This window comes from Adiantum capillus-veneris, chromosome 5 (genome assembly GCF_014529385.1).
Source record: "Adiantum capillus-veneris isolate H3 chromosome 5, ASM1452938v2, whole genome shotgun sequence".
Lineage (NCBI taxonomy): Eukaryota > Viridiplantae > Streptophyta > Polypodiopsida > Polypodiales > Pteridaceae > Adiantum > Adiantum capillus-veneris.
The window spans coordinates 156,081,897-156,104,687 of record NC_140935.1 but is presented as its reverse complement, the minus strand read 5'-3'; the positions used below and the strand labels follow the sequence as shown (position 1 = coordinate 156,104,687).

The window sequence follows — 22,791 nt, the reverse complement described above, 5'->3', positions numbered from 1 at the left end:
TCTTGGTGACAGATCTCCCCCTCTTCACCATCTCTGGCGTTGTGTGTCTACTGTCTCTCTCTCTCTCTCTCCTCTCTCACGCTTCCGCACATGCGCACTCACACAGTGACAAGAGCCTCATGCTGTAATGAGGTTGGTAGTCAAGGGTGCCAGTATAGATAGGCGTTGAGGGAAAGGCTATAATGTTTGCAATAGCAGACTTGTACAATAATCAATTGCAATCAGCTAATGTTTGTAGCACGATTTCTCCACATAATATACACCACAGTAAGCTGTTTGTGTTTGTCCTCTTTCGATATCAGTTCTTGCATAGAAGTGTGCTTGCACAGAAGTGACCATATGGCTAATGTTTTTCTGTGCTAGCATTAGCTGGGATGGAAAGAAGGCTTTGCAAACTCACAGAAATGAGAAGCACGCACACAATGCTTTTGTGTATTGTCAGAAAGAAAATATTAAAAAAGTGAGAGTCTCAGAGACATTCTTTTGCTAACATTATTGAGATAATTTCACATTTGGATCATACTACAGTCACATGCCTTCAATCCCTTGTTTGGGACATTTTTGGAGTATAGCAAAACCTTGAAATAGATATGGTCGAAAAATAACTTTTTAGGATGTTGCTTTTTAGTGCTTGTGACGTAGTGTCATAGGGAGAATTTCGCATTTGAATTGGTTTTGCAAGTTCTCTGTCTTCTAGCAGCGGTTTCTTGTAGCTTACATATGGTGGCTTGTTTTTGAAACTTGATTTATATTTGTTTCTATGAACAGAGAAAGCCTTATACACGAGGAGATGCTCAACGCTACAAGGAGTTTTGTAGCTCAGAGGAAAAGAAGAATAAAAAATTTAAGAGGCTTTTGGGAGCCTTTTACCGAGATTGTATGGACTTTTGCGTCCATGTGCCAGGTATATATATATTTTTGGTTGAAATTATGGATTTGTTTGATAAAATTGCTCCTTTTGATCGCTTTTTATTCTTTGCAAGGTGCGAGGTTGCATGCTGAGCGTCTGAGCGAAAGCTCTACCATGGGTGCGAGTACCATGCGCGCTTTGAGGTGTCTTTGAAGGATGGGTCGACCACATTTGTGATGGGCCAGGTGATGACATTGTAGACTAATTAAAATAAATACTAATGTACATGTGCTACATTAAATTCGAAGCATTGCACTATTGATGCATAACATACCATATTGTAGCAACTGTAGTGTTGTCATACGATAACATTCTATAGATTACTATATAGGTCAACATGTCTTCACATACAATATGTGTATATTCATGTACATGCTATTATTGCATTCACGCGTCACATGCAAAACATCAGAAACTTTGTTTGTATTGTCAAAGTTTGTGTAGATTGCATCCATTATTTGTTTTTAAGATACTCGGCGTGATACTCAATCTTGAGACGCTAGATGAGGCATTGGGCAAGGCAGGAAGCGTGTTGAATGAGGTTGACACCTTGGTTTTTTTGTTGCTAAATGGACTATTTTCTTATTTTCATTGTAAAATTCGATTAAATGAACTTAGGATATTTAAATGTGTACACTTCGATTGTTAAAGTTAGGATATGTATTATTATTGGAACAGATAAAAGCCATCAAGAACGAACAATTTTGATGTGTCATATGATGGGTGACATTAAACATTGTGAAGGGCTCCTTTCGGTATTTCTTTATTCTTTAAGAGGGTAAATTATAAAGAAGAGTCCTGGGAATTCTTTACCTGTATCCAGCTAGATATCACCTGTTTTGATAAAATTTTGGCAACGTAACCGTCCCAAAACTTGCACGAAACTAATTCCCCTGGAACTTACTTCCACTGATATAAATCCTCTATTTTCTGGCCCAAAACAATAAATTCAGCACGCTGTATTTACTAGTTTTTGCCCTGTTTTCAGCCCTAAACAGTCCCTGGACTGTCCTCTAACAGTGGGGTACTGTTCCCATGTTATCGTATACATGTGTAGTGATGTGTGTGAACACACTAGGACCGTTGGGACATTTTTTCCCTCTTTAGGAGGTTTTTTTCCCGTGCATTGTATATACGCCCATCACTCTAGGGTTATCTATCTTTCCATTGCACACTAAGTAATACACTCTCTATTGTGTGTCTTGAGCTTCCTTCGTCTTCTCCAAGCTCTGTGTGTTTCTATGCAACCCTAATTCCAACAATTGGTATCAGAGCAGGTTGCGTCCTCTCGGACTTAATCGCTAGCTGCTCCAGCACACGCCTACTCACTTTCTCCGATTTTAGTGAGGTTTGGCGAGCATTCGCAGGTCGACAAATATTTCGAGAGAGCTCGTAGAGCATAGTTTGCTCAGATTTCTGGTTCAGACTCATTTCGGCCTCCATTTCCACTATAGATAGGTTTGCATAGGCAATTTCGTCATTTTGTGCAGAATTTCTATCAGTTCCGTTTTTTGCATAACAGGTGCCTTACAGTCTTCTACGGTTTGCGCTATATAGCACGTGTTGTTCCCGCTCTGTTTCTCCTCTTTTCGGGTAGTTTTCACATCAGGTGCAGCATTTACCATGGCTGACAACAACACAGATGTGTTCAAGATGTTTGCTGCTGAGGACATGTTGGATAGGGACAATTACCCTATGTGGGCTTATATGATGCAACACGTTCTTGTGTCAAAGGGCGTATGGAATATTATGTACGGCATTGATGTACGTCCTGGTTTTGAGAATGTAGGCGATGTTGAGGATGTTGCAGGTCTTGTTGCAAGGATTGCTGCTATAAGAGTTTTTTTGCCTACGGCAGAACAAGCTCGTTGGGATGTAAAGGATGCGCAGGCTCATGCATTGATTGCATTGTCTGTGAAGCGCACCATTGTTCCTCACATTCGTTCAGCAAAATCTGCAAAACAGGCTGGGGATATTCTAGCAGGTCTTTATGCAAGCCGCAATGAGGCTAAAATTGCTTTGCTGCGTAAAGAGTTGGAGTCGAAGATTATGCATGAGAAAGATGATATGGACACTTTTCTTGCTGGTGTCAAGGATATCAATGAGCAACTTATTTCTGCAGGTGAAGTCATTTCAGACAGTCTCCTTGTGCAGACTATTCTTAATGCCTTACCAGATTCTTACCAGACTTTTACTAGTACTTGGAGACTTATGGACCAAGGAAATCCAAAAGTTGTCAAGTTTGATACATTATGCACATTGCTGTTGCAAGAGTCACTTTCCAGAAAAAACAGGACTAGTCAGTGTGCAGTTGAATAGGCTTTTATTGCTTCTCAAAGAAAGGGTGGTAACAGCAATGTAGCCACTTCTTATGGTTTTGCTGCGAGTGGAAAAACTTATGTTCCCAATGCTTCTGCTGGCAGCACTTCATCTGGAAATTCTGGTGATAAGAACAAAAAGAAGATGCGTTGCCATTATTGTAAAGCAGTGTCCTAAGTTGAAGACAAAAGAGGCTAAGAAGAAACAGGGTGGTTTTACTGCAAATGCTGGTTCCACTACAAATGCAGCCATTGTTGAGTCTTCTGTGAAAGGAGACTGTAATGCTGATATTGATGTAGAATGGGCTTTTAGTTCAGAGTGCACTTACAATCCTGCTGTCCATGATGCATGCATGTCAGTTGCTGCAGATTCACATGTGTGGTATTTCGACAGTGGTGCTACAAATCACATTACCTCACATCGTGAATTGTTCACCTCTCTCGAGTCTGTCCCTCATGGAAATTCAGTCACTTGTGCCAACAATGCCTCTTATCCAGTTCAAGGTGTTGGAAAGATTGTGCTTACTGCTGCAAATGGCAGTTCCTTCACACTTGTTGATGCGCTTTATGTACCTGGGATCAAGAAGAATCTCTTGTCTGTATCCGCACTTGCTAGACTTGGACTTGTAGTCAAATTTGTGGATGATAGATGTACAGTTTATGATCTCAGTTTTGGTGATGAAATTGTTGCATCTGGCCTTTTGTGCCGTGGATTGTATAAGCTCACTTTGTATGACAAGTGTGGACAAAATTTTGCAAATGCAGTTGCAGATTCAAGGGCTATTTCAGATGCAAAACTTTGGCATGCACGTTTTGGTCATGTGAATTTTGCCAGTTTGTTGCGTTTGCAGAAATCTGATATGGTTGCTTCTTTGCCGCCTCTTGAAGCACCTGTCAAACATGTTTGTGAAGGCTGTATTTTGGGTAAGATGCAGCATTCCAAGTTTCCAAAGGATGGTTCAGTCCGGGCCACATGCAGGTTGCAGCTTGTGCATAGTGATGTTTGTGGGCCCATGCAAACTCCGTCCTTGGGGAATTACCTTTACTTCGTGACTTTCATTGATGACTACTCTAGGCATGCATAGGTATTTCCGCTTAAAGCGAAGTCCGAAGTTTTTATGTGCTTCAAACAATTTCTGGCTATAGTTGAAAATGTCTCGAAATGTACTATGGGCACACTCCGTTCCGATCGAGGGGGGGAGTATATGTATCATGAATTCAATGCATTTCTGGCTAGTCGTGGGATAAAACACCAATATAAGTGCCTTATACACCGCAGCAAAATGGTGTTGCTGAGAGGAAAAACAGATCATTTACGGAAATGGCACGATGTATAGTCAAAAGTCAAGCTTTGCCGCATTCTGTTTGGCTTGAAGCCATCATGTGTGCCACTTATGTACTAAACAGGTGTCCTACGAAAGCTTTGCAATCTATTACTCCATATGAAGCATGGCATGATAGAAAGCCTTCTATTGAGCACATGCGTGTTTTTGGCTGTTTGGCATATGCTTTGGTGCCACAAACACCGCTGAAAATTGGATGATAAGGCTGTCAAATGTATTTTTGTTGGTTATAGTGCTAAAGCAAAGGTTACAGGTTGTATCATCCGCAAACAAAACGTATTCTGGTTTCACGGGATGTAGTGTTTGTGGAAGATTCTGTTCAGCCCTTGCTCTCATGTACTAGAGACAATAATGTAAGCTCATAGGACATTTATTATACTTTGTGCCTCTTTTCAGTGGTGGAAGTTCGAATGTAAATTCCAATGAGGCAAATGTACAGCCTATGGAGGTTTCTGAAAATGTTACAGATCAGCCTGTTATTACTGATGCAGATGTACATGATATACTTGATGAGAAAAGAGCTGAAATTGAGCAGGCTAGAGGTATGCAAAAATGGTTGGTGCATATATTGCGTAACAATAAATTGGATGCACCTTTGTCTAGTCGTACTCGTTCAGGCTCTGGCCATGCATCTTATGCATCAGATTATTATGCTTTGGCTGTGTCTAGCTTACATGATGTTGAGGAACCTCTCTCTTTTGATGAAGCACATAATCCAAAAAATTGGATGGTTGCCATGCAATCAGAATATGATGCACTTATAGAAAATGACACATGGACTTTATGTGATTTGCCTCCTGGCAAAAAGGCCATTGGTACGAAATGGGTTTACAAGTTGAAACGCAAGCCGGATGGTGAGATCAATTGCCATAAGGCTCGACTTGTTGCAAAGGGTTATGCACAGCAAAAAGGCATAGATTATTAAGAGACTTTTGCTCCCACTTGTCGTATGACTACTGTGCGTTTTCTATGTGCATTGGCAACTCATTTTGGTTGGGATGTACATCAATCAGACATTGTTACTGCTTTCTTGAATGGTGACATATTTGAGGAAGTTTATGTAACGCAGCCTCACGGTTTTGTTAAGAAAGGACAAGAGGACAAAGTGTGCAAATGTAACAAGGCTTTGTATGGGTTGAAGCAATCTCCTCGTGCTTGGTATGAGAAAGCTGACACTCATTTGGTCAAACAAAGCTTTTGTAACAGTCCAACAGAAAGCACATTGTATGTAAAGCGTGAGGGTGATGTACTTCTCATTGTGGTTCTTTATGTAGATGATTTGTTGATCACTGGATCAAATGAGAGACATATTGCTGAATTTAAAGCTGATTTGAATGCTATTTTCAAGATGAAAGATTTGGGGCTATTGCATCATTACTTGGGTATACAGTTTAAGCAGTGTGATGGTGGTATTGCCTTGTGTCAGAAAAGTTACATAGAGATATTGCTATGTAAGTTTAGACTTGAGGATTGCAAATCTATTGCCACTCCCATGGAAACAGGTTTGAAATTGAGTCTTCATGATGCTGGTGATCTTGTTGATGTCACTCTTTACCAAACTGCTATTGGATGCCTCATTTATGTATGCAACACGAGGCCAGATATTCAGTTTGCAGTCTCACAGGTCAGCAGATTTATGCATAGCCCAAGGTCAAAGCATTGGCAGGCTGTCAAGAGGATTTTACGCTACCTTAGTGGCACTTTACATCTTGACTTGTTTTATCCCAAGGGGGGATCATTGCCGCCAGACTTACATGCTTTTTTGGACTTAGATTGGGCTGCTTGTTTTGACACGCGAGTGTCCACAAGTGGTTTTTGTTTCATGCTTAGCAATTTATGTATATCATGGTTGAGCAAGAAGCAACCTACTGTGGCCACTTCGAGTTGTGAGGCTGAGTACAGGGCAGTCTTCATAGCTATGGTTGAGTGTGTGTGGCTCAGACGCCTTATGATTGATTTGGGTGTTGGACAGGACACTGCCAACACTATCTACACTGACAGTCAGAGCGCATTGGCAGTTGCGAGGAACCCAGTTTTTCATGCTCGCACAAATCACATTGAGGTGCATTACCACTATGTCAGGGAGAGGCTCTCAGCAGGAAAGATCAACTTGGCTTATGTGCCAACACAAGACAACCTTGCAGATCTTTTCACAAAGGCATTGTCTCGTGAGAAGCTCGAAGCTTTCCGCAAAGCTTTGGGCTTACTCCCCTTTGTGGATTGATCATGTCCTCAGGCCATGACACTTCCCTTTACTGATGTGCCAGCTCTCGTCCACCTCATCACTCCAGGGGAGATTTGTTACCATATATATGTGGTAGTGATGTGTGTGAACACACTAGGACCGCCGGGGCATTTTTTCCCTCTTTAGGAGGTTTTCCCCCCGTGCATTGTATACATTCCCATCACTCTAGGGCTATCTATCTTTCCATTGCACACTAAGTAATACACTCTCTATTGTGTGCCTTGAGATTCCTTTGTCTTCTCCAAGCTGTGTGTGTTTCTCTACAACCCTAATTCCAATATCCCAATGGTTCTGGCATCCATATGGCTGAAAAACAGTCCAAATTCACCAGTGTTGAAAACGCACCTATACGGTGAGGTTATCACCCTCACCGGTGCCGGCTTTTGGAGCAGCAATTGGCTACTCCTGTTCCTGCTCACAGAGGCTCTTGCCTCGACAAAAACGCATATGACCACATAGCTGTACATGAGTCAAATGAAGAGCCCTCTTGTGGGGCATCACATTACTGCACGTAGGGGAGAGAGAGCAGTGTAAGGTGTTCAGGAGATGACTTCTTGAACTACACTATACATGAGAGGGAAAGCTTGCAGTTGATAGCTCTTAACCTGTGACAAGCTTGCAAATGAGGCTCTCCTAGCTAGAAATTGAACTCCCCTTCTTGCTGCAAGAGGAAAGTGCACCAAAAGGTGCCATTTGGCACATTTACAAGTAATTTTCTGTTTCGGGGTTGCCGCTTCAAATTCTTCCGACTGGTTGTCCATTTGACTTTGCAGTAGAGTTCTAAAATGTTCCCCTTGTCATTCCGGAGGTAATGACACGAACAGATTTCATGGTCGAAAATGACAGTTCCCTAAATTTTAGGGGATGCTTCCGTTGGACTCCCATCTGACCATCTATCACCGCATCCAAAAATGCTATGTGGCCCAGCTATTGGGTACTTTCCTTTGGTGACTCCACCTTGGCACTGTGCCTTTGTTGAGTTCACTTCCTAGTATCCACCAACTTGCTAAGTGCGACGGGGGGACCTACATGATCTTGAACTGAGCATAGACATCCTTTTACTATACGAGTTCCAGTGCTGACCAACTTCCCGTCTGCGGGTGAAACTGCTGTTCACATTGACTATACAATGTCCGACCATTCGCAACTTCAAAAAGAGGGTCTTAAAAATAAAACAAAAATCATTGGAAAGAAACCAATAACTAAGGTTGCTGGCAGATTTTGGGCTGCTTTTTGACTATGCAATGTGCTAGAGAGAGAGAGAGAGAGAGAGAGAGAGAGAGAGAGAGAGAGAGAGAGAGAGAGAGAGAGATGTTTTGCTTTATTTTTAAAAGGCTTTTGATGTACAACTTTTGGGGCTTAACACTTTTTAAGTGAAGTTGGTCTCTCACTTCTCAGAGCATCTCGATGCAGAGTTTGAGATTAATTCCCAACCACTCAATGTACTTTGTGCAACAGATTAATACAAAAAGAAATACCGAAAGGGGCGCCAGTCTTTGGGGCCAATATCTCTAGGCACGGAACTCCATTGGGCTAGTGTTGAATCAAATTGTGAATTGTTTTGAAGTAAATTCTTGTCGTGTCGCGGTAATCTTGACTTGGAGTGTCCAAGTCTGTTACAGTTCTTTCTCACGGAAATACACTATCTCGGCCATATAGTCTCACACAACCAAGTAAGTATGGTTCCAACTGTAACAAACTGATGACGTGTCGACCTATTGAAGAATGGAGCTACCGGCCGAGGGGCCTAAACCCTAGAAGAAGCAGAAGCAACAATAAATTTTTGAAAATTGCGTAGCTGCTGATGACGTGGAAGATTTCCGAGAAATACGCTGGCTGTTGACATGGCAGGCTGTACGGATTTCAATGTTTTGCGTTGGCTGATGATGTGGCAGTTGTACGAATTTTCGTAAATAACGCTGATAGCTTTTTGGCTTTGCTTTTGGACCAGATGCTTTTGAATTTTGAAGGCTTTTCACTGTAACTGCTTTTGGGACCTAGGGCCTTTATTTGTGAGAGTAGGGCTCATTCTTTGGCATGCTTCTTGGAGAAGGTGCAGAGTCTGGAGTACTAACTTGTATTGTGTTGATGCAATATAAAGAAATACCGAAAGGGGCGCCAAGGTTTGGGGCCAATACTCTCTGCGATGGAATTCCGCCACTCCGTGTCACGTGTTCTCTCTCTCTCTCTCTCTCTCAGTTCAGTTGTTATTGAAGTGCTACAAGTCTGTTCAGTCTGCTCTTTTCTATTGGTACGTGGTGCCCGTCTTGTGACAGTGGTATCAGAGCATTAGGCGTGTGCTTTTTTGAAAGCATACCGGTCCGAAGAACAGACAGAGCAAACTAGAGACTTTTGCAATTTATTTGAGGTATCTTCGGCCTCCGACCCTGGACTTATCAGCCACTTCCACCCTTACTTCATTGCGCATCGGGCACGCTCCCATCTTCACCGCTCATGTCTTACAGGGCATAAGCCATAAAAATCACTTGCAAGAGAAGGATCCAGATTTGTTTCGAGTCACTGTTTTTCTCAGAAGCAGTGCCATGCAGATGTTGATGTCTATAGCTACCAAGCCGCACACTTCCAAGGACTTGGCAAGCTTTCAAGAAAAATTTTGTCCGAAGTTATATGGTTTCTGACATTGAGGCAAGCTTTTCCATGCATGGGAACCCCCCATATATTTTTGCCCTTTTACCAAAATATTTCCTATTATATAAGTTACTTTTGTTTTTTTCTTCTTTTTTCACAAACGTTTTAGCTTTTATTAAATAAATAAGACTTATGCTAATCAATCACGATGTAGCATAAATAAGTAAGCTTTCTTTGTTGATCTCTCTTTTGACCTTAAATATTAAATATATATATTCTAAATTACATTATATATTTTAGTATTTTCTAATATATTTTTCATGTATGTATATTATTCCACCCTACCAAATATTTTATTCACTAGTTTTCATTTTCAAACCTCAACCCCACTTTCAAATTTCAATAATACCTCCATCTAGATGATTGCCACTCTTTTCAAAACTCTAGGTCATGTTTTCATACACATGAAGGAGCTTACACTTGAAGGCAAGAGAGAAGTCCACTCAAAGGGGACCACCAAAAGACTTTTGCAGCCACAAATAATACATTATTTGGCTGAATTTTTTAAGTAAAGAAGAACCCCAAATCTGAAGGAGCATTCAACATGAAAGATGTAGCTCGTGATCTCAACTTTTAGCTCAATTTTTTTCAAAATTTTTGGAGTTATGAACGCGGAGCTATGATTTTTGTAGTGGACCCCAGTTTTCTCATGTAATGGTGACACATGCCATCCCTAGTTTTCTTCCCTCTAGAATGGCTATGGTTCTACAAGTCTTCAAGCATGATTACAAGAGACAAGGCTCTTTTAATGAGGTCTTGGCAAGTCTAGAGTGATTCTATCACCATTTTTGGAGGATCCATCCTCATCAACAATTATCCACCTTCGACAGCCTCTCGTATAATTTTTTTATCTCTCTCTTCTCTCCCTAATAAGCTTATGTCTAGCCAAAGCTAGACTATTGTAAATATCTCCTATCCTCTACATCGTACCCACATTCTCTCTTCTTCTCTCTCTATTGACTCTGGTATCATCCCTAGTTTTCTTCCCTCTAGAATGGCTATGGTTCTACAAGTCTTCAAGCATGATTACAAGAGACAAGGCTCTTTTAATGAGGTCTTGGCAAGTCTAGAGTGATTCTATCACCATTTTTGGAGGATCCATCCTCATCAACAATTATCCACTTTCGACAGCCTCTCGTATAATTTTTTTATCTCTCTCTTCTCTCCCTAATAAGCTTATGTCTAGCCAAAGCTAGACTATTGTAAATATCTCCTATCCTCTACATCGTACCCACATTCTCTCTTCTTCTCTCTCTATTGACTCTGGTATTTTAAATAATGAGGAGACAAGATGGGAGCCACAGTCACATGCACCCCATTTTTCTAGTCACCAGAGTGGGACACTCACCTCAATTAGAAATATTGCTAAAACCTTCTCTCCTTCCCTATATAAGGAGGCCATGAGAGCTCACTTGGGGACACACACACACACACACACACACACACACACACACACACACACACATACACACTCTTGTGCTACATGCTTGTAGCATGAACCCTAATCACATAATCACAACACCATCATCATCACCATCACCATGCACAAAAGATGAGCACCACACCTCCACACCACTTGTAATTAAGGGTTGAAGGCACAATTTCAAGAAGAAGAAGGGTGGACACACTCATGATATTCCTCTCCATCAACTCCCATCTCTCCATTATACCTCCTACGATCTTGTTCCCTTCTCATTTTCCTGCCATACGCTACCTATTGTATTCATCTTTTGCAAGCAATCAACACACTCCATCTTGGTGCCATACTTTGTGTCACTTTGGATACATCTCATTGTGAGTATGGTACATGCTTGTTCCTTGCCATTTTTTTTTCTGCTTATGTTAAGGTGTGCGGATTCACCACCATACACGCACACACACTCTCTCTCCCTCTCATATTCCTATCATCTTGCTACTTCCATCTTGAGGTGTGCAGATTCGCCACCTTTTGTATGAGAAGTGAGCATACTTGCATGTATCCCTGACCTCGTTATCTTCCTTACTACATGCACGAGTAGCGAGTCCATTCTCACTCACTCACCACTCCTCTCACCTTATTCTCTGACCACCCCATTCCACATTTGGGTGTGGATCTTGAAATTGTTTTCCATGGCACGTTTCATTGTGTATATGTATGCGTCCTAGCCGCATATCTTGCTAGGTGGTGCCCCTATTGCGTATTCCCCATGATGAGGCCATTGTGCATAGTCTTGGTGTATAGGCCACCGGGTCTATTTTTTCACTTCCGCCTCTCAACATCTTCCTTTGGAGTGCAACTTCTGGCAAAGTGGGGTATCTCAAAATGCTTGCTATGGAAACCCTAGCAGATTATATCTTGAAGTTTCTCGACATGTAGATGTCTCTTCTCAAGCAGATGACCTTGGAGGTTTAGTGCAATTGCTATCTTGGGACTATCATCGCCACCACAGAAACACTGTCTGTCCAAGAGATGATGGACCATGTTGTGTTCAGCTACGACCTTATGGAATGAGCCTAACCCTAATTTTTGACGTAGGTTCCACGATGGAGAGCCAATCGCCTTTTCGAGCTTGGCTAATGTCGAGATTGCTTTTAAAGTTTGAAATCTATTTGAGAACTTGTTTGGTGATCGTGTTTGAAATAAATGGTATCTGTTTTGAACCTGTTTTGGTGCCGATTTGAAACTGATTTTAATACTGGTTTCATTGATCGGTGATTTTTACTCCCGGGTGGAGAAGTGAGAAATACTGTTTTGGTATTGTTTGAACCTAGGAACGACACAGGCCGATGCCTGGGGAGCGTTTCGTTGTATGTTTGAAATCCTCAGAACGACGCAGGCCGATGCATGGGGAGCGTTTCGTTGTATGTTAGAAAACCTCCGAACAACGCAGGCTGATGCCTGGGGAGCGTTTGGTTGTATGCTTAAACCTCCAAGCGACGCAGACTACAGTGTGGGAAGCGTTTGGTTGTACAGTCCTCTGAGCTCATGGCCCGGACCTTTTTAGGTTATTTGCGGGGGGAGTGACGAGGTAGTTGTTGAGTAGCTTCATACCGCAGACCGTTTGTCTCGGGGGAGTGCTCAGCAGCGCTATTTGTTGCGTCTTGTAACATGCATATGTAAGCATATATTTTGCATTGTGATGTGCCAATTACTGAATATTCCTAATTGGATGAGATTGCATGGGTATGTAATTTTAGTGCATCAAGACACCCGTGGAAGATCAATACGGTCTGGGTGTGATGGCTAATTTTACTACGCGAGAATATTAAGAGTTCCGATCTGGACGAAAGAAGAAGCTAACTCCTTGATCAAAAGAGCTGAAAGGAGAAGTTAACTCCTTCATCAAAAGAGCCGAAAGGAGAAGCTAACTCCTTAACAAAAAGAGCAAAATGAATGTCCCTCGGAATGACCCTCATATTTTTTTATAGCTAAATTGAGTCGTTTTGCAGATATGCTGCAATCGCGGACGATTACCCTCTTTCAAGAAGGGGAGATGTAACAAACTGCTGACGTGTCGACCTATTGAAGAACGGAGCTACCGGTCGAGAGGCGTAAACCCTAGAAGAAGGAGAAGCAACAATAGATTTCCGAAAATTGTGTAGTTGTTGATGACGTGGCATATTTTTGAAAAATACGTTGGTTGCTGACATGGCAGGCTGTACGGATTTTTGCGTTATGCACTGGCTGATGACGTGGTATTTGAACCGATTTTTGTAAATTACGTTGACAGCTTTTTGGCTTTGCTTTTGGACCAGATGCTTTTGAGTTTTGAAGGCTTTTCACTGTAACTGCTTTTGGGGCCTAGGGCCTTTAAATATGAAACTAGGGCTCATTCTCTGGCATGCTTCTTGGAGAAGGTGCAGAGTCTGGAGTACGGGCTTGTACCGTGTTGATGCAATATAAAGAAATATCGAAAGGGGTGCCAAGGTTTGGGGCCAATACTCTCTGGGGTGGAATTCCGCCACTCCGTGTCGTGTGTCGTCGCTCTCTCTCTCTCTCTCTCTCAGTTCAGTTGTTATTGAAGTGCTAAAAGTTTGTTTAGTCTGCTCTTTTCTATTGGCCCGTGGTGCTCATCTTGTGACACCAGCAAAGATCGAGGTAGTACAAGAGTGGCCAACTCCCACTATGGGACATGATGTACATAGCTTTTTGGGATTGTGTTCCTATTATAGGAGATTTATCCGAGGCTTTTCTCATGTAGCAGGACCACTTCATGACCTAACAAGGAAGAAGATTCCCTTTAGATGGGGATCGAGACAACAAGGGACTAAAGTATTTATCAAGCCATGGTCCTATTTTGATAGTGCCAGACTTAAGGAAACCATTCGAGGTTCACTGTGATGCTTCATGTGATTGCATTGGCGTAATGCTTAACCAAGAAGCCCATGCGGTGGCTTATGAAAGTAGATGGCTTAAGGATGCTGAATTGCATGCCTCGATCTATGAGAAGGAACTTATGGCTGTGATTTACGCCTTGTCTACCTGGAAGCATTATCTTCTAGGAGCGGATTTTGTGATAAAAACCGATCATTAAGAGTTTGCGGTATTTTCTCACGCAATGGAAATTATCGGAGAAGCAGATGTAATGGGTCAACTTCTTGTCTATGTTTCACCTTTAGATCCTTCATACAGCTCGGAGTAAGAACGTGGCTGCGGACGCACTACCTAGATGGCCAAGGGTGAATGCAATTACTTCCTTATTGGAATCACTTCTGGGTTTGATTCCGAACGACCTAGACTTCTCTTTCATTTGGAGTAAGTTACAGAATGGAGAGAATGAATATCCCTGTTTGATTCGGGATGGTTACCACTATCATCGCCAACAATTTGCATGGCGGTATGATTGAGGAAGAAAATTAGAGATAAAGCACATGCTTCGTCTTTTGTAGGTCACAGGGGTATTCTCTCTACGACATTAGTGAAACGAACAAGTGAAGTGGATCTCCCGGCCACACGGACCTCCTACAGACACGCATTGGACGAACCGCCCGACCATAGACACCATCCGATAGCACCCCCATGTTTGGCCAGCGCCCGAGGACGTAGGCGTGCACCTGTAAGACCGAGCATCTCATACCACGCGGCCTTGCCTCCTCGAGGTGACCTTGCGCACTCCTAGCCTCATGGGCTAACCGTTGGCACTCTGCTAGTGGGGGCCGATTACTACAAGTGAGGCCTTGCCATGCTCCGCTTCGACCTGCTCCATATCTTGCCAAAATAGCTATCGGAACAACATAGCTCTCAGAGAGAGAGAGAGAAATCTGTTGAGATTTCAGTCATCGACAAGGCATTAACCTCAGGAATGTGGCTAAGTGCATCGACAACTTGATTGCTTGATCCTTTTTTGTAACGGGTCTCAAAACCTTTGCATAAGTTCAATTCATCTAGCTTTCCAGCCTCTGAGATCACAGACATGACGCAAGGAGTGATGGTCTGTCCATGCAACAAACGTAGAGCCATACAAGTAGTGCCGCCATTTCCTCAAGGCGTAGACTACAGTGTAAAGCTCTTTTTTATACGTTGGGTAACCCATGTCGGCGTTGGAAAGTTTCTTACTTGCAAACGCAACAGGACGTCCATCCCGATACAATGCTGCACCAATTGCATATCACTGGCATCCGTTTCAACTACAAAAGGCTTGCTAGGATCCACAATATGCAATATTGGCGCAGTAGTCACCAAGTGCTTTAGTGTCCGAAAGCTCTTATCAAGACGCTCATTCTAGACAATAGGGGGATCATCTTTACGATGAGGTCCCGAAGTCTTTGGTCCTTTCACCCCTCCTTTTAAAAGTTGCGTAAGCGGAGCAACAACTTTAGAGTAATCCTTAATAACTTTGCGAAAGAGTCTTGTAAAGCCTAAAATCGACTTTACTTGGCGCACATTCTTCAGAATGGGCCAATTTCGCACTTTATCCAACCTTTCAGCATTGACGCAAATTCCATCGCGAGTTATAATGTGATCCAAATACAGAAGCTGATGGGGTCCCCATAAGTTGGTAGGACTTCTTCTTATGTTACTTGTTCTTCTTAGGGTTTAGGCCCCTCGGCCGGCATCTGTAAGTTGGCTCCATTCTTAAGGGCTTTGACACGTTAGCAGTTTGTGACACCCAACCTCAAAGGCCTCGTCTGACACAGCGTCAACGAAAAACCCTTTTACAAGAAGCCCAATGCTTTGAATGTTTTCAAACAGGGCATATATTCACTACATGTCTGGAGCGAGCCTCGACGTCTATAGAGCAACCTTCGGCTTCCATGATAGAACGATCCTCAGGGCCACCTCCAGCTAAGAGAGCTAGCCCCACTATTGGACTAGTCCTTGATATGTATGGCATCTGCCTTGAAAATACAAATGAACTATGTCGAGCATATGGCAAAGTCAATGGCTTGAAAGCCCTAATTTTCTTTGACCCGGGAGCTAGAGAGAACTTCATTCATCGATAATTCTTGAAGCAGAAGCGCTTTGATTATGATGCAGAGGGTGAAGAAGTAGAAGCCGAGCTAGGCACGGGGCAAACTCAGAAAGTGGTAACATTTACTCGTGCTCTTCCAGTGACTATCCAAGATTATCATGGAATAGGCCCAACTTCGACGTTCTCTTGGACATGTCTTGGCACGACAAGAATGATGCGCTTGTCCACATCCGGAACGAACCATTACCCTTATGCAGAAGGACAAACCAGTCGCCCTCAAAGTTCTGCTATTCAAACAAAAATCCGAATGAATTTTCGAGTTGTTTTGTAGTTAGATACTTTTGAACTCTGTTTGAGGTATTGTTGTTTGAAATGGATATTATCTGTTTTAAACCTGTCTTGGTGCCAATTTGAAATTTTTTGACCTCTCTCTCTCTCTCTCTTTCTCTCTCTCTCTCTCTCTCTCTCTCTCTCTCTCTCTCTCTCTCTCTCTCTCTCTCTTTCAGTTTAGTTGTTATTAAAGTGCTAAAAGTCTGTTCAATCTGCTCTTTTCTATTGGCACGTGGTGCCCGTCTTGTGACATCGTGATCCGGACATTGAGATCCCACGGAAGGACCGCGTCCCAGAAAGCGGAGTTATTTTGTAGGAAGAGGACTCTGGGAACAGAGTCGGAAAAGAGTTTCAGGCATGCTAGGCCCTGCGTCTCGAAGGTGAGATCCAGAGGGGAGAATCTTGATTCTCGAGGATTCAGATAAGAAACGGAGGTTTCTCGGAATAGGGTTCGGCCCTAGGAACGGGAGACTGAGGCTTCCAAGAACCATCGAATCTTATTCTAGAACGAGCGTGGTAATACATTCGGTTCAAGTGCTTGTATAGACTTCCTCTCAGTGATAAACATATAATTATCGGGGGGGGGGGGGGGGGGGGGGGCAACCCATCTTCTGGTCCCAGTACAATGTCGATCTTCTCTCTCTCTCTCTCTCTATTTCTTTCTATATCCTCTGGCTTCAATATCAAGTGATAAAATCTATTTACCCGAGTATATTTTACATTGGAATGTGCTCCCATTTGTGACATCTTGCTTCTTGGAGCCATGCCGGAAATGATGTACTCCAGCACCATGACTTTGCCTCCTCTACGATCTTCGGTTCGTCCTCTTCAGGAACCTCCGTAGAGGTGGGGCTCCCTGAAACAACTTCAACCAAGAAAACATGGAAACCATGAATCAGGTTACCGCAATTTCAAAGACGCATCATTGATCTTCTTAATGATCGGAAAGGGACCATACATTCTAAATGAAAACTTAGGACACTTCTTGCCTACTTGCTTTAGTGTTTGCTTCACGATCCTGAAATGTACCCAATCCCTTCCTTTGATAGGAACATTTAATGTGGTATTCAAGCCTCTCTGCCCACCCGTGAGTGCATCACGAATGAGATAGTTGTGGGGCCCTTCTCTTTCAAGAGCCTTCAACCACGGCTTACCAAGCTCAAAATCTACGTATTGATGCTTCATGTTCTCAAACGATACTCCACCAAAAAAAACTGAAGGTCTCGATTCAATAGTCAAGATTTCTCCTTTGCGACTTAACGTAGCTGCAACAAGGCTAGCTTTGCTTGGAACATATTCAACCCTACCACCAATTTGCCTTAAAAATTGTTACCATTGAGCTTGGCGGTCACTCTAATGTGCACTAGGTATCGACTGAAGCTACTTGAGGGCTTTATAATTAGTGCCTACTGCGAACTTTCGTCCATACAAAAAATGTTCCCAATGCTTAAGTTGCTGACAAGAGTTCCTTATTGTAAACTGACTAGTTTCTTTTAGTACTATTAAGATTTCGACTAAGAAATGCAATTAGGTGACCGTACTTTTGTAGCACAGCGCTAATGGCAACGTTGCTCTCAGTGGTCCAAACCTTGAAGGGGTCATCCCATGAGGCAAGGATGGGACATGGAGCTTCGGTCACCACAACTTAAGAGCTTCTACATATATGCGTCGAACAAGACAACCCTTGATGTTACCTTTTGTTCAGATCAACTTTGCTCAAAACCTTAGCGTCGTGATCTTGCTTTGCATATCTATGGTTATCGATCTCTTGGAGGTCAGGAATCTATTATGCACAATAACATAGTGCAGTAAGTATAATTTTCACAAACATACACGAAACTTTCTTTTTTCTTCTGAGAAAAAGATCCTTCCATTAGTTAATAAAACTGCCCATAGGGCTACAAACCACCTCTACTAGGAGATTGTCCCAGTGGGTAAACAAAATATGTAGAATGAGGCTAAATCACAAGATGGGAGGAGGGAAAAGCCACACAAGTGGCCTATAGTGCCATCTGCGCACTTCTTGGTCTAAGGTGAAGAAGCGCCAGAGATGCAGGTTGGCCTCTTTGCGCTCCCTCATGCGGTCGGAGCTTCCCTGAAGTCTCTCGAACTGACCCTTGAGAGTATGGATCAACTTGAGCCAAAAGTCACAACAGTCTCGCTGGTGAGACAGAGTGAGCCTCGAAGATGCAGAAGCAATGGGCCCGCCAAATGAACCAAAGTGTTAGGTCACAGATGAGCTCCCAACACACCTCTCTCTCAGTACACCACTCCTAGGGGGTAATCTCTGTAGCAGGCTGAAGTGTAGGTTGACCTCCCTGGATCACTATTATCTTGTTGGTGGAAGATAGCTCAAACTGGAGCACAAGGCTTGTGAGGGTGGACTAGGCAGCAACGCCCCAAGTGTACTGTCACGCTGTGGAAAGAGTTGGCATCATCCGAAAAACCCGAAGCCAAACCTGCTATAGTGCCATCTGCGCACTTCTTGGTCTAAGGTGAAGAAGCGCCAGAGATGCAGGTTGGCCTCTTTGCGCTCCCTCATGCGGTCGGAGCTTCCCTGAAGTCTCTCGAACTGACCCTTGAGAGTATGGATCAACTTGAGCCAAAAGTCACAACAGTCTCGCTGGTGAGACAGAGTGAGCCTCGAAGATGCAGAAGCAATGGGCCCGCCAAATGAACCAAAGTGTTAGGTCACAGATGAGCTCCCAACACACCTCTCTCTCAGTACACCACTCCTAGGGGGTAATCTCTGTAGCAGGCTGAAGTGTAGGTTGACCTCCCTGGATCACTATTATCTTGTTGGTGGAAGATAGCTCAAACTGGAGCACAAGGCTTGTGAGGGTGGACTAGGCAGCAACGCCCCAAGTGTACTGTCACGCTGTGGAAAGAGTTGGCATCATCCGAAAAACCCGAAGCCAAACCTGCTGTGCCATGCCCACAGACAATGGCACTGACTCTCCAAAGGATGGTCGCAAGCTGCACAGACTGTTGAAAGGCCACTATGTACCAACGAACTCCCCACTGTTGTAGCTCTGTGTGCAACTAGCCACGAGAACAAAGTGACTCACCTCTGCTATCTAGAGTCCCACAACCGCTCCCTCTACTCATATCCTCTGAAAAGAGCACTCTGCAACTTGAAGCTAAACTTGTTGTGCCATGGGGTAGTCCCACAGACAGTGACACTGACTCTCCAAAGGATGGTCGCAAGCTACACAGACTGTTGAAAGGCCACTATGCACCAACCAACTCCCCACTGCTGTAGCTCTGTGTGCAACTAGCCACAGGAACAGAGTGACTTGCCTTTGCTATCTAGAGTCCCACAACCCGTATCCTCTGAAAACAGCACTCTGCAATCTGTAGAGCCTCTACTGAGACTCTGTGTAGTTAACCCTCCCCTTGGATTTCAAAGAACATGGGGGGTATTGACTCCAAGCAGGCCCGAACTGCAATGAAGACCTCTAGTTGCGTGAAGGTCCCCATCCATCTGGGAGCTGTTGTCTGTAGAGGGGTGAGCCACTCAGCTGGTAAAGCCTCTGTAATGTCCTGGCACATGCTCTGCACCCTCTCATGCCCTATAGCTGGATGCTCTGTACCTCCTCTAGCAAACCGGAAACTTGAAGCTAATCGCCTAGACTGCAGGCTGGGCCCTTTGCCATGGGACCCCAAGGAACATGAGGCCTACTACCAACCAAGTGGCCTTTTTGTGTGCAAACCATGGGGTTTCAAACAAGGGGCATCTCAAGCGTTCCTCCGTGCAAGTGAACTAGTGCTGCTCCAAGCCACTTCGTAGCTGCTCCCAAGAAGGAAGCAACCTCGCAGCAAATCGATCCTCCAGTGTCTTGCTCAGAGTAACTCTGTGTATGTCTATAAAGTTCTACCTGATGGAAGGGCTCCAAGGACCTCCTGCATGAGGCACTCTAGCTCTAAGCCGCTGAAGAAGCAACTTCTTCTAGGGCTCCTCCCCTGGAAGCAGACCTCTGACAACAAACTTTCCAAGGAGGGCTCTGCTTTGCTGTGCTGGGTCTATGATCCCCAACCCCCCTTGAGAACATGGTAGAGTGATGATCTGCCAAGCTACTTTGGCTCGGGCTAACTGAGTGTCTGCCCTGACCAATGATAATTCCTGATTAGCCTCTCTAACTGGTTGATACAGGAGCTCGAGAAGATCCAGCAAGATGTAATGTATCACATAGTAGCCAACAACACCTGGTTGGACACTACAACTCTGCCTGCCAAAGAGAGCCGTGCCGAACTCCAATGTAGCATCTTCCTCTTAATGGATAGGAGGTGGGGGACAGTCTACTGCTCAGGAGACAAGTCCAGGCCAACCTGGCAAACCAAGTACCGAACTGCAGTCCCTTGGGGAATCCATCCGAAACCCTCACCTGGCGACCAATCAGGTGTAGGAGCACTGCCAACCCAAAAGGCAACTGTCTTCCTGCAATTGATGAGTGCACCTGAAGCACAACAAAATACCTCAAGAGCTAGCTCACATCTGTGTAGATTGGCCTCTTGGCCCTCCAAGTACAAGGTTGAGTCATCGGCAAACTTAGCGTCAAGAAGCTCACCTGCCTTAATAGGAAGCCCAAGACCACGCAAGCCAACTGTTGAGAAGTCAAGAATCTGCTCATCGCCTCAGCATAGAATAGAAAGAGAAAGGGGGCAAGAGGACAACCCTGTCTGACCGAACGCATGAGCAAGAAGCGCTCCTCTCGTCTCCCTACCAAAAGCACCTGACTGTGCGTACGCCTGTAGAGACCTGACACACCTCTGATCCGAGCATATGTGAAACCCATCCTGCATAGAGTGCTCTCTAGGAAGTCCAAGTCAACTTTGTCGTAGGCCTTCTCAGAGTTGAGGAGTATCACCAAGTCCTTTCCTCGGAGACGCGCGAGTAGGTGCCTCCCAAAAAGTGAAGATGTTGTCAAGGATACTACGCTCCTTGACAAAACCTGTCAGAGTCCTATCTATAATGCTCTCTAGTAGTGGTTGAATCCTCAAACTCAGAGCCTTTTGCTAGAATTTTGTAGGATGAGTTGAGGATGGTAATGGGTCGCCACTATCGAATCTCATCCAAGGAGCCTCCCTCCTTGGGAATCAAGTAGATCAAGCCCTCACGCATGCTATTAGGCACTCTCGCCAGTGCAAAACGTACTGGAATGCGCTGCAAAGATCTGAACCAAGCAAGTCACAGTAGTCTAAGAAAACCCTGGGAGTCAAGCCATCCTCCCCTGAACAACTACCCCGGGGGAGTGCTTTGAGGGCCTCGGAGCTCCTCTACCAGGAGGGGAAGCTCAAGTCTGTGTCACATCTCCTCGGTAACAAGGCAAGGCATCTGTGCCCAAACCTGCCCAAACCTGCTCTCTGCATGCATCCTGGCGCTCTGACTGTGGCTCAGCTGACAAACAGATCGCGGTAGAAGTTGGTAGCAACTACATGTCACGTGACACATCCCAACCCTATGTGTCCGTGGACAACCTACACCATAGCAGGGTTTCCGTCAAGTCCAGTCAAGTTAGATTAGGAGTGATCTGGCACTTTTGTGAGTCTATTCGTAGACCGTGCATGCCTAGTCACTCAGTGTAGATGCATATCCTCTGGTTGCACCTTGTATAAGCATAAGCATAAGCATTTCCATCAGATTCCATCAGAGACAGTTTGGGGATTTTTCAAATGACTTTATCCCATTTTTCCCTTTTTTTGACATTTTTCACTTATTTATTAAGTGACTTTTGTTGAGTACTTAGTAGGGCAAATTGGGTAAGTTAATTTATAAGCAAACCCAAGTTAGCACAAATTGGGAGATGAGCAAAGACACAGCAGGCTTCCCCAAGCAACAGGTGTCCCACCCTCTCTCAACAAGAACCCTCTCCATTCCCTTGGCGAGGCCAACCCCTCAAGGCCAGCGTTTTCATCATAGAGCACTTCTCCCTCCCTGGCGTTTCCAATATCTGCCATCGCCATCCCTCTGGCTGCCCTAGCGTTTCCTCCCTTGCAAGAGATCGCCAGCAAATAGAAAAGGCCAGCGTTTTTCACCTTGGTCAGATCAGCGTTTTTGCAAGTACTAACGCCAGAGGAAACTCAGCCAATGCAGCGTTTTTCATCAAGCCATTTACAGCAGGTCATCATAGCCGGGTAAGGGTTTCTTAAGCATTTGAAAACCTGCCATTTTCAGCCAGAACCCCTCTGCTGTCCCAGCGTTTTTCAGCAACGTATCTCGCCCCAAAAACGCAGCCAAAAAGCAGAGGACAGCAGCGTTTTTCATCACCTATTCGACCCCGACCAAAACAGTCATTTTCAGCCACTAACACAGCGAGAAAACAGCCATTTTCAGCCACCAAGAAGATCCCAGATTTCAGCCTAAGTCGCCGCCGTCTTCATCGTCGTCGTCATTGGCATAGTCCCATTGCATCAGTCCATTGCATTTGCATTGTACGCATTTGTGCAATCAAGTAGACCACTCTCGCCGACGAGAGTGGGGCCTTCGGAGGAGGGTTTTACAACCTCTCGGTGTGGTATCTCTTTTCTCTCCTTCTCTCAGTCTCATTCACTTGCACGCACAATCCACTCACTTTGTTCGTGATCATAGCACTCTCCACAAGAC

At 44.2% G+C, this 22,791-nt stretch overlaps 1 protein-coding gene across 1 annotated transcript in view; it reads left to right on the top strand.

Annotated features, from left to right (window-relative positions):
* Positions 1–1,071: 1,071 nt before the first annotated feature.
* LOC147458357 (uncharacterized) overlaps positions 1,072–22,791 on the top strand; it is a 57,440-nt gene continuing 35,720 nt past the window's right edge. Inside the window, exon 1 of the mRNA XM_086513013.1 lies at positions 1,072–1,095. Coding sequence (XP_086369139.1) covers positions 1,087–1,095 — 9 coding nt within the window. The 5' untranslated portion in view covers positions 1,072–1,086. The remainder of the gene's footprint in view (positions 1,096–22,791) is intronic.